This window comes from Carassius auratus, unplaced genomic scaffold (assembly GCF_003368295.1).
Source record: "Carassius auratus strain Wakin unplaced genomic scaffold, ASM336829v1 scaf_tig00015197, whole genome shotgun sequence".
NCBI classification, from domain to species: domain Eukaryota; kingdom Metazoa; phylum Chordata; class Actinopteri; order Cypriniformes; family Cyprinidae; genus Carassius; species Carassius auratus.
The window spans coordinates 33,461-46,670 of record NW_020524562.1 but is presented as its reverse complement, the minus strand read 5'-3'; the positions used below and the strand labels follow the sequence as shown (position 1 = coordinate 46,670).

General features: G+C 35.6%; 1 protein-coding gene across 1 annotated transcript; it reads right to left on the bottom strand.

The window, feature by feature from the left end:
* Positions 1-361: 361 nt before the first annotated feature.
* Positions 362-9,886, bottom strand: LOC113074584 (synaptic vesicle glycoprotein 2B-like). Its single transcript, XM_026247433.1, has 12 exons — positions 9,427-9,886; positions 7,702-7,882; positions 7,250-7,401; positions 6,804-6,937; positions 6,154-6,243; positions 5,868-5,981; positions 5,663-5,751; positions 4,554-4,718; positions 3,850-3,983; positions 3,546-3,749; positions 3,310-3,469; positions 362-692 (listed from the first exon to the last, which is right to left on the bottom strand). The coding sequence occupies exons 1-12, from the start codon at positions 9,884-9,886 to the stop codon at positions 509-511; spliced, it is 2,067 nt and encodes a 688-aa protein (XP_026103218.1). The 3' UTR covers positions 362-508.
* Positions 9,887-13,210: the final 3,324 nt, after the last annotated feature.

Genomic DNA, 13,210 nt, shown 5'->3' with positions numbered 1-13,210 from the left:
TTGAAAAGACGTGAATCCACTAAGTTAAAACTAAGTAAAAATATAATTATCTAATGTGAAATAAATATACAGTATACCACAGCATTAACAAATACAACACAACAAAAACTAGCAGATGACCAAAATCTGGTGAGCAAATTACGTTGGTGATAAAGATTTCTGTTGCAAAAAAGCAAAAACAGCTTAATTTTTACATATTAAATTACTATTTGTTCCAATATAAAAAGGGGGTTTGATATTAGCACTCACCTCTAAATCATTTTGTGTGATTATAGCAAATATAGTTCCACATTTGGATTCCTTATTCAAAATATAGCCACTGTGAACACTTTAAACAAACATATGCTCTAAAACTCTACTTTAAAGTAATACTAGGTTACAGTGGTCCTAACATATCAGCTTGACGTGACTCAGCTCTCTCTTTTGCTGGAAGTGTTCATCTGTCCAGCATGCGGTCATCCAGTGTCCAGCTGGACCCAACGCTGAGGCCTTGAGGAGTTTGGCTTTTTCACTGAAGAATGACCTCTCGTGTCTCAGGCAACTTAAACGCTAGCAGTCCTCCGCACACCAGCGCTGAGAAGGACAGGATGATGGGGACGATCTTGGTGATGCCGATAAACTTGCCGAAGATGAAAGTGCTAATGATAGCTGCCAGTTTACATGTGCCATTCAGCACACCGAAAGCTGTGGCTCTGAGGACACAAACCATGGAGGAGTTAAACACACTTCATAGCTTTATTCAGAGTCAGCATCATGTTTCATTTGATGTACAGTTAATGAGGTTAGGAGGGATAGCGGTTCATGTTGTTTAATACGGTGCACTGTTGTCTTGCCCTGATTGTTCATATCATAGTGAAAAAATGTATTTTACAAATTTACAGACAAAAACATTGTACAAAGTAGGTGTGTAAATTTGCAAACTTATAGACCTTACAAAATGTTCAGATAGACTACTTGACACTTCAGAAAATGATAAACAAGAGAATTAAAGAAGAAACTAAATAATAATAATAATAAACAACAAGAGGTAAATAGATTAACAAAACACTCTAACGGCCTCAATTTCATAAATAAGGTATATAAATATGGTAATATATATACACGCATATACACAGTGGGTACGCAAAGTATTCAGACCCCCTTACATTTGTCACTCTGTTATATTGCAGCCATTTGCTAAAATCATTTAAGTTAATTTTTTTTTTCTCATTAATGTACACACAGCACCCCATATTGACAGAAAAACACAGAATTGTTGACATTTTTGCAGATTTATTACAAAAGAAATACTTAAATATAACAAGTATTCAGACCCTTTGCTCAGTATTTAGTAGAAGCACCTTTTGATCTAATACAGCCATGAGTATTGTTGGGAAAGATGCAACAAGTTTTTCACCCCTGGATTTGGGGATCCTCTGCCATTCCTCCAGCATTTTCAGGTGTCTGCCATTCCTCCAGCATTTTCAGGTGTCTGCCATTCCTCCAGCATTTTGGACAGCATTTTCAGGTCTCTCCAGAGATGCTCACTGGGTTTAAGTCAGGGCTCTGTCTGGGCCATTCAAGAACAGTCACAGAGTTGTTGTGAAGCCACTCCTTCGTTATTTTAGCTGTGTGCTTAGGGTCATTGTCTTGTTGGAAGGTGAACCTTCGGTCTAGTCTGAAGTCCTGAGCACTCTGGAGAAGGTTTTTGTCCCGGATATCCCTGTACTTGGCCGCATTCATCTTTCCCTCGATTGCAACCAGTATGATGCTTCACTGTTGGGACTGTATTGGACAGGTGATGAGCAGTGCCTGGTTTTCTCCACATACCGCTTAGATTTAAGGCCAAAAAGTTCTATCCTGAGCTCATCAGACCAGAGAATATTATTTCTCACCACCTTGGAGTCCTTCAGGTGTTTTTTAGCAAACTCCACGGGGGCTTTCATGTGTCTTGCACTGAGGAGAGGCTTCTGTCGGGCCGCTCTGCAATAAAGCCCCGACTGGTGGAGAGCTGCAGTGATGGCTGACTTTCTACAACTTTCTCCCATCTCCCGACTGTATCTCTGGAGCTCAGCCTCAGTGATCTTTGGGTTCTTCTTTACCTCTCTCACCATGGCTCTTCTCCCCCGATAGCTCAGTTCGGCTTGACGGCAAGCTCTAGGAAGGGTTCTGGTGGTCCCGAACATCTTCCATTTAAGGATTATGGAGGCCATTGTGCTCTTAGGAAATTGTTTTGTAACCTTGGCCAGATCTGTGCCTTGCCTCAATTCTGTCTCTGAGCTCTTCAGGCAGTTCCTTTGACGTCATGATTCTCATCTGCTTTAACATGAACTGTGAGCTGTAAGGTCTTATACAGACAGGTGTGTGGCTTTCCTAATCAAGTCCAGTCAGTATAATCAAACACAGCTGGACTCAAATGAAGGTGTAGAACCATCTCAAGGATGATCAGAAGAAATGGACGATTTATATATATATGAGAGCGTCACAGCAAAGGGTCTGAATACTTAGGACCATGTGATATTTCAGTTTTTCTTTTTTGATAAATCTGTAAAAATGTCAACAATTCTGTGTATTTCTGTCAATATGGGTTGCTGTGTGTACATTAATGAGGAAAAAAATGAACTTAAATGATTTTAGCAAATGGCTGCAATATAACAAAGAGTAAAACATTTAAGGGGGTCTGAACACTTTCTGTACACACTGTAAATTATGCTTTACATGTTGACCACAGTATCATAGGTAAAGAATTTGAATTATTGAAATCCATAATGGATTTATTCTACTGTTTACAAACCATTTAAGATTCAGATTAGTATGATTTTTAAATAAGGAAATTACTACTTTAATTCAGCAAGGACGTACTAATTTGATCAAAATTGACAGTAAAGAGCTTTATAATCATAAATATTTCCAATAAATGCTGTTCTTTTCAAATTTTTATTAAGCAGGATTCTGAAAAAAAAGTGTCAATTTTCATAAAAAATATCAACCAGCAATTTTACTTACAATATTAATGTAAATAAGACTTTTTTTCTTTTTTTTTTTGAGATCCAAAACATCAAGCATCATGTGACACTGAAGACTGACATTTCGGCCTTGCGTCACAGGAATAAATTAATTTATTACATATATTTAAATATCATTTTTTTTTTACCTGTAATAATATTGCACAATATTAATACAGCCTTGGTGAACATAAGAGGCTTTATTAAAAATATTAAAAAATATATTTTAATGTAATTCAACAAGTGCTTTCAAATGTTTTCTCATCTGTCTTTTGTATGAATTTGAAAATATTAGAAATGTCTTTTGGAGACAGATCTTTTGTACCTTTTGGAGGCTGGATAGAGCTCCACTGTGATGACCTCAATGCCGTTCCAAGCTGCGGCACTGGCTGCGAAGAAGAGGCAGTGGAACAGGACGACCGCCCACTGACTGAAGCACAGGAGCACGAAGAACGTGCAGCCAGCGGAGCATAACATGGATCCCCCTGCAAACACACACACACAAGTCATTTAGATACTATAAACCCATTGAAATCCATAACAGTCTTGTGTAACACTCACCTATAATCTTAAGTCGTCCTACTTTATCCATTAATAGGCCTGCTATGATGTTGCCCGGTAATACAGACAAGCTGCCCAGGAAGCTGACTAGATAGATCAGGACGTCATTTTCCTCTTGGAAATTTAGATGGCAGCCTTTTTTGGGGTGCAGAAATGTCGTATTTTCCAGCTTACAGTTAATGAACTTGGAATCTTCCCACAGGTCTTCGAGAAACGTGACAAAAACACAGTAAAATAACAGAAGCCCCAAATAATCATTGGAATATCTAAAGGACTCGAGGTTAATTTATAACACATTCAATACCAGTGTTGTAGAAGACCGTGTTTTTAAGAGTGCAGTTCTCAAAGAAGGTGTCTGTTGATCTGATGTCCTCAAAATAACAGTTCTCGAAGAGTGATTCCTCAAACTTCACGTTTCGTATTTCTATGTTGATAAACCTGTACAAAAAAAAAAAAAATTACAATTCGCAAACGTTACCACTTAAAAGTTTGGACAGACTAAAAGTCGAGATGTGACAGTTAAGATATTTATTATATTTCAAAAGATTTCTATTCATCAAAGAATCCATAATAAAACATGTGTAACTGTTTTTTTTTAACATCGATAATAATAAAAATGTGTCCTGAGCAGCAAATCAGCATATTAGAGTGATTTCTGAAAGATCATGTGACTCTGAAGACTGGAGGAAGGATGCTGAAAATACAGCTTTGCATCAAAGGAATGAATTACATTTTAAAATATATTCACATAGAGAACTGTTATTTAAATTGTAATAATAATTCACAATATTATTGTTTTTACTGGATTTTGATCAGATAAATGCAGCCTCGGTGAGCATAAAATACCTTTTTCGAAAACTTTTTTTTTTAATCCTACCCAACCCCAAACTTTGTACCTGCAATCGTCCTTCATTTTTATAAAACATCATATATATCAAGACAGAGAGACGGTTGGGTTAAGATAAAAATCTGGCACGTGTACTACTGTAAATGAATAAATAAATGTACCTGTCATGGATATACTCCCCCTCCTTGTGGACCTGATTTTGCAGAGTGAAGTTGAAATGAAAGCGTTCCACTTTCTCACGATGAAAGATCTTGACATTGGACTCGAACTCCTCAAACTGGAGGAGCTTGATCTGGTCAGGAAACCACACTCCCAGGCCGTAAAAGCTGTGTGGAGGGAGACTGATTTATGCTGCAGGTTGTTTACTGCTGAAGGAGTCATTTCATCCTACAGAGAGATCATTATTTACACGCTCCAGACATGATGGCGACTAAAGATACTTCATTAGGCAGCCTGACATGCAACTTTCACTAAGAAGGCAATCACAGAAGTGCAGACAAAATAATCTTTAAAGATGACAGATGAAACAAGAAGAGAAATGTTGATTATAAATATACTCAAAATGCATTATACACAGAAAAATACCTTTAAATAATAATAATTAAAATTATATTATAAAATTATATTTGTTTTTTAATTAGTGCGTGCCATATATTTAATAGGCATAAATACATAGATAACAATTTTATCATACACAACAATTTGGGTAACTTTTTTTATTTTTTTTAAAGAAATGGATACTTTTATTCCACCAGGATGCATTAAATGTATAAAAAGAGACAGTAAAGAGGTTTATAATGTTACAAAAGATTTCTGTTTCAAATAAATGCTCTTCTTTTGATCTTCATTCATCAAAAAAATCACTTGATGCAACAAAATGAAACACTTTCACGCTTCCTTAAGTAGCCAGATACTTTTCAACTTATAACTAAAGAGCCATTTATATATATACAGTATACACACACACACACACACACACATATACTGTATACACATATATGTTTGAATAACAAAAATAAAATCAGCCTTGGTGAGCATAAAAAAACTTTCAAGAACATAAAACAGTTTCACTGACCCTAAATGTTTGAATATTAGTGTATTAATATGTTTTTAAATATTGTTTGAAACAATTACAACTTATTATATTAGCATTGCATTTGTGTATTTAAGCATTTCTATATTTACATTTGTTTGCATATTTAAGTTTTTTAATTTAACTATTATTTTTTATTCTTTCGGCTATGAAGCTTCTCTATCAAGAGCTGCTCACCTGAAGGCCATGGTAAACCACACAATGGCAATGAACAAACCATGGATTCTGAGATCAGGTGCGGCGAGAGACAGCATGTTCTTCATGACCTTTTGGAAAACAAAGGAAACATTCACTGCATTTGCTTTAGCAAAAAAAAAAAAAACATCTTAAGAACATCCTCCTCAACAAGCCTTACACTTTTAGCCATCATTCAGGTGCATACCTGTTTAACCAGAGTCATATGTCTGACCATGAATCTCTGGAAGGCAGTGCCAGTTTCACTCTGAATCTCTATGAACTCGTCATCCTGTGTCTGAGGAGTTTTGATCTGTGAAACCTGAAAGAGAGAGGGATTTATTTCCTAAGTCAGAGCATGTTAGCGGATTTATCAGGTATCGCCAAATTCACTTATTAAAATCAAGCCTTTACTCAGTCAACTCATTACAGACATGGATATGAGCTGTTTTACCAGGGTCAGCTCTGTAATAGTTTAAAGTAAACATCTTTACTTGAAACACTCTCTCTGGCTCTCCCTTCGCCCTCCAGTTAGTGTCATGAACCTGCTTCAGGATCATCCAGGCCTCATCGTGTCGTGCGCTCTGAAAAAATAAAATAAAGTACAATCAATAAATATTTAACAGGGTGCACACCAATTATTATTTGATCTCATTTGTACACAATAGGACTTTACAAAACAATAGATAATTTACAGAAATGAATTCTTCACTATACATTCTATTTCATTGACATGTTATTTGCATTTTACTGTTTTAGACAACGATGAAGATGTGATATTGAAAACGTTTCGTCTTTGCACACTTTTTATTGTACACTGGGCACTTTTGTATTATTATGGCATCTGAATAAAGACGTTTGAAAATATTTTGTGTTCAGGCTTTCGTGCTTTTTTACTCAGATTTACTGATTTGTCATGATGTTAATAATGTGTCACAATGTCATTGAAAATCAAATGAAATAACTTTCCATGAAATTTCAATAACATTTTGGAATTTGAGAGGAAAAACTATATATATATATATATATATATATATATATATATATATATATATATATATATATATATATTCATGTATGTATGTAAAAAAAAGTGCCAAAATCCTGTATGCCTAGTAAACTATCATGCACTCCATCATGTTACCTCCAGGAGGAAACGGGGACTTTCTGGCATGAACACCAGTCCAGCGAGAGCAGCCACAGAGGGAAGGAAACAAACCAGCACAAACACCCTCCAGCTGTGGAACTGGAACTCTGTCCCCATACTGAAACCCCAGCCTGAGACAAAAAACAACCCAAACCCTTACAAACTTCAGGCGAAACATCACAACATGAAATCTTGACATGTGGTTTTGGTAGGTCCAGCTACTTCCAGACAGCATCTGATATTGTTATAGATTTACACACTATTGCTTTCCGCTACAATGTCCTGCACTGGGACTTAACATTCATAAAAGGCTCATTCAAATGGAATATATCAGTTCTTTGCACACTGCAATTATTGTTTCAAGCTTGCTTTCAAAATTGCATTAACTGCCATTATTAGAAACCATTATTATAAATGAATTATTATGATTTCTAATGGATGACCATAATGTGGGATGATTCCCCATGCGGTGAAGGAAGCATACAGTCCTCCAAGCATCCAGAACAAACACAGCCAGCTGAGATGTTCTCCTCTCTTATCCATCTGCAGGAACTCAGCGAAGTACGTGTACACGACAGGGACTGAGCCGCCGATCCTGCAGGAGATCACCAGAGACTGTGTCTTAATATCATATAATGGACCGATCAGATTCAATTTATCCATAAAGCCAGTATAGTGAGTGAATCCGTCTTAGCTGTACTCTACAGCAATTTAATTCTAATTAACATTAACATTAATTTTAAATGAATGCAAAAAGTTTATGTACGCTACCACGGTAAAGTATGGGGTCATTAAGACTTCTTTTTAAAAACATTAAAAAGGGTTATCGACCCCAGACTTTTGAACGGAAGTGCATATCCATAAATGAATCCCTGCTGATTTTGGAGAGTCTCACCCGATTCCTGAGCAGAGTCTGAAGAAGATGAAGATCCCGTAGCCCTGTGCAAAACAGGACAGGAAGGAGAAGATACAGTTGATGGCCAGAGCGTAGAGCAAACACTGTCGTCTGCCCAGTTTATCAGCCAGACCGCCCCACAGGACAGCTCCGATCATCATCCCCACATACACTATTAAACCTGAACACACAGAGCCACACAGTCAGCTACTGAGGAACAATAACACAGGACATCCCGGCAAAATGAATACTCCAACTACTTTGGAAATCAAATGTTAAAAACGAAAGTTAGTAGCATTTTTGTCTTTTTTTCCCTTTCATTTTTAAGTCAAATGGGTTTGGAATAAAGGATGAATAAATGATGACAGAATTTTAATTTTGTGTGAAAAATCCTATTAGTTTGGACAAACTTGTGGCCATTTTTCACAATCAGTATTTAACAAAGCGTCAGAATAATACACGCTGTCTCTGAATTTATCAGTGCTCTGCTACTCTCTCTCTCTCTCTCTCTCTCTCTCACACACACACACACACACACACACACTGTCTCAAACAGCTAATTAGAGAATGGGATTAGTGATTATCAGGCACGTGACAGAGATTATGAACCTCCCTGTGGATTACACATCAGACAGCAGACAACTTTCATCCCTGATTGAAACTCTTCCTGCTCAGCACAGGTCAAATGAGAATGTTTCTTTGATCGCGTGCCGTAGGCTTTCACCGACACCAAAAAAACAGGACAGGAAGATATACTGCAGGGTGCACATGAGATCTGATGTCTGCTTGAAAATAAAGAAAATATTCTAATTCTGATTAGCAATATTTGGTCAGAAATCAGAATGTAATCTCAAAAAATAATTATATTCTAACGTTTAAAAGTTTATCAAAAAATATAGTAAAAGCAGTAATATTATGAATAATCAAAATTGTTTTCTATGTAAACATATTTTAAAATGTAATTTATTCCTGAGATGGCAAAGCTGATTTTTCATTCTAACATGCTGATTTGGTGTTTCAGAAATATTTCTTCGTATTATTAAATGTTAAAAAACAGTTGTGCTGCTTAGTATTTTTTTCAGGATTTTCTGATGAAAGAAAAGTTCCAAAGAACAGCATTTATTTGAAATCATTTTGATAACATTATAAAAGACTTTACTGCCACGTTTGATCAATTTAATGCATCCTAACTGAATAAAAGTATTAATTTCATTTAAAAAACTTCCAAACTTATAAACAGTATATATATATATTTTTTTATTCTTATTTTTTATTCATGCAAAGTAATAATAATAATAATAATGATAATAATAGAGGGAAAATAATTATGTTAATTACTATTATTTATATAAATGTAATATATACATACACATATATATATATATATATATATATATATATATATATAGAGAGAGAGAGAGAGAGAGAGAGAGAGAGAGAGAGAGAGAGAGAGAGAGAGAGAGAGAGTGTGTGTGTATATATATATATATATATATATATATATATATATATATATATATATATATACTAGAAGTACCAGTACCACAGTGTAGATATTCTTCAAAAGTATGTGAGAGCAGGAACATTTACATTTGCTATCATTTTCCCAGCCCAAAAATATTTACTGCACATTTAGCTTTTAGTTCAGAAAACAGTGCATTGAACATTTTTTGATTTTGTCTGATCAGAAACGAAGCTGATTCTGATCCCCACTCCTTCACTCACCCAGCATGCCCTTGTCAGCATTCGACAGGCACATGTCCTTCTCAGCACTGGGCAGGGCGAGACTCACTACGAAGCACTCCACCCCATCAGCCATCAGGGCCAGACCCAGCACCATGAAGAGGGTCCACTGGAAGCGGCCGTGGCCGCAGTCTTCCATGATGGACTCGTATTGCTCAGGCAATGTTTCCTCCTCCACATCAGTTGCCATCCTGGCCTTCATGCGGGCCTCCCTTCGGGCGGCTCTCCGTGCCTCCTTGATCTCGTCCGGATGAGGGATGCCTTGGTACTCGCCCTCGTACATCTGCTCATCTTCATCATGCCCCTCGGTGACATCACTAGCAGCATCTTCCTCCTCCTGAGGAGGGTAGTCTGTCTGATAGGGGTAAGTGTACTCTCCTCCTCCATATGTGGGATATGTTTCTCCCTGCTGGTTTATATTGTTTTGGTAAGGGTCATCCATTTTGGCCTAAATTTGTTATTTTCTTGAAGACAAAAATAGCTAAATTAGCATAATCCTCAGAAATCTATGAGCCTTTAGTGACAGTTCCAAATCCAAAACTTCTTAAAATATAATTTGCACCTGGCTTAAGTTAAGGACTCAGTATATACGGCAAATGAGTTAGTTCCCTTTAGTTGACTTTACACAAGGCCACATGCTGAATCTGAAAGGAAAAGAACATTAGTTAGAAAAAGGAAAAGTTTTGGGGAAAAAAAATAAGGTCATAAACGTGACTCAGGGTTGATTATAGCCTACATTTAATTTTACATGAATGAAAATCTGGCTGAGACATAATGTGTTGTACATCAAATGGTCAGCTAGGTTAGGTTTTTTTTTTGGGGGGGGAGGCTTTTTACTATCTTTTTCTGTGTGTGTTTTAATTACAAAAAAAAATAAAAAAAACTCTATAAGTGCACTAGTCCCGCTGTTTGATTCATTAGTAAGTACCAACTCATTAGTCATTTGTATGTGAATCTCGCTATTTTCATTTGTCATGAAGGAGTAAACTCGTAAGCAGTTTTCTGTGAATGTGCGAGACTTTTTTGGTGTGATTTGGCTTTATTTTTATTTTTTGAAATTGCAACTCTAAAAAAGAGGATGTTTTATTTTTATGAGTATACTGTTGATTTCAAAATTTGGTATATTGTGAATGTTCTCATTATATATGGAAAAGTCTTTATCCACAAATGCAAATTTACATTGAAAAAAAAAAAACACTTAAAAATAATGGGACCCACTTTATATTAAGTGGCCTTAACTACTATGTACTTACATTTTAATTAATAATTTAGTACAATGTACTTATTGTGTACATACATGTTTTTACATTGTACTTATATTTTTTAAAAAAAACTACATGTAATTACATCTGTATTTAATTTCTGTAATTACATTTATAATTACACTGTTGACCCATAGTTTACACCTTAACCCACCCTTAAACTTAGCCATACCTCCAACCCTCTCCCTAACCTTACCCCATCCCACCTCAATAGCAGCAAAAGTGTTTTACAATACAATATGAACACAATAAGTACATTCTACTTATTTTTTTATGTAAGTACATAGTAGTTAAGGCCACCTAATATAAAGTGGGACCAAATAATGTAATTTCACAACAAAATGCACACACTTAAGTAAACCTACTTGTCATCAAACTATTTTATCAAAATGTTTTAAATAGTGAATATACTTTTTAATTAATTTTTTTTTAAAAGCATCGAGGCTTATGTGCTGCCAATAACTTCTGAAATGTTTACAAACAATGATTACATTTAGCACAAGACAATACAGTACAAGACAATAATCCCACACTCTCATTGGTCAAGACTGGACCTCATACTAAACCCCCTTCTTATCCAGTCCAAGGTATTTGATCTGACCACACCAGAGACAACACATCCAGCTCATTGCTACCTGAAATCAAAGGACTTTATATTGAACAGTTTGGTGCACCTGATAAATAAATTTCAAGAAAAAACAAAATGTGTCTGCTTTTATGACAATGCACACTAAATAATATAAAAACAGCTTTTCTTGTGGCATATTTTCTCCCGCTTTCCTATGACTGAATCCAGCTCAAAAACAGATGAATTTTATTCATTCCCAGAAGGCCAGATTAAATTGTGACGAACATATCTCTTGACCAAATAATCAGATGTTTTAAGTATAATATAAGAGCAAAACAGATCCATACATTTTACTGGTTTGCAGAGAAATGCTTTCTTCAACACTTAAGAAAAACAACCCATTCCCAATTGTCCTTTGCCCAAACATTAAAAGCAGTAGAAAAGTGATTACTGAGAGGATACATCTACATTCCCCAAGCATCCATTGTGATCTGACAGCCCCAGATGGGCATTACGTAACTTTAGACTTGTACTGTGACAAAATAAGCTAAAGCGAGCCTAGCGAATGCACGCAGCTAGCTCTATGGGATTAGATCATGATATTCTTCCATTTACAATGATCTGAATGCCATCTGCATTTAAAACTAGTGTGAACATACATGTCCTGGCACAATATCAGATATATATCGAATACACATTCAAATTTCATATCATTTAAATGTTATGCATTTAGCAGACGATTTAACCAACGCAATTTACAGAGCATTCATGCTACACATAAAAAAAAAAAATATATATATAAAAAATTATCAGTATGTTTTAAATTTCATTTAACATATTAACCAATATTAAATATTGACAATTAATTAATTATAATAATGATTCATTGTTTACATTTTAAATTGCATTTAAAACATTAACCAACATTTCTATATCAAACATCTGAAAGCTAAACTGAAGTGTTTATACAATCTTCCCAACTAAGTTCATTTGTGACATACTCTTGCTATAGAGTTTCAATGGCTATTTCATTTTAGAGCTATTGTCATTTTATAATTATAATGGCATTGGAGGACAGGAAGCAAAAAATGTCAATGGCTAAAAGTCAATAAACCTTCTAAAAGGCAATGTGTCATGAAGCTTTGCATCAGCTTTATAGATCTGCAAAAACCGCAACAGTCACTTTCAAACTGTAATTCTAATTAATTTTACCGTTGTGATCTGTAATTTGTAGGACTACTGACATCTAAAGTTGCATGCATTATTTAAAAGCAAAAGGCTTTGAAAGAAGTTTTAAAATAGCTTAAAATCTAAATGAAATGAAATGAACTTACCAGAATTAGTATTCCTTTATGTTTAATGGCATTCAACATAAATCCAAAGGAAAAATCCTGGCAGAGTTTCATAAGGCAAGCCCTAAATGTCACCTTAACAGGAGGCTGGTGGGCAGACCAGAGGATTATGGGTCGACCTCATGATCAGCACCTCCGGCTCATCCAGATGGATTCTCCCTAAACTTGATGCTGCCAGACCAAATGGTAGAATCCAGTTTAAAGAACAAATGCTGGTCCATAGCAGATGCTATAGCATGCTTTGGGGTGGAGAATACAGTAAAATCATGAATGCTAAACAATTGACCTCACATTTTTATGCAATTGATGCTTTAAGTAATCATTGAGAAGTTATTGAATGAGAAAATATCATGTTTTGACTTATTTATTCAGATACAGCACTATTGCCTTTGAATGGCCAAATGTATAATTTAGCTTTCCTAGCCCCAACAGTACAAGCAAACATTTTCCAAACTCTTATTAACGTGTTCTTTCAGGAAACAGACGATTGCTGACATCACTTCCTTCTCAGATTGACATCAGTGACATATTATGGGCTAATTAGCTGAAGTAAAAAGTCCTTTTCCGCGCAGGTTTGCACGGCC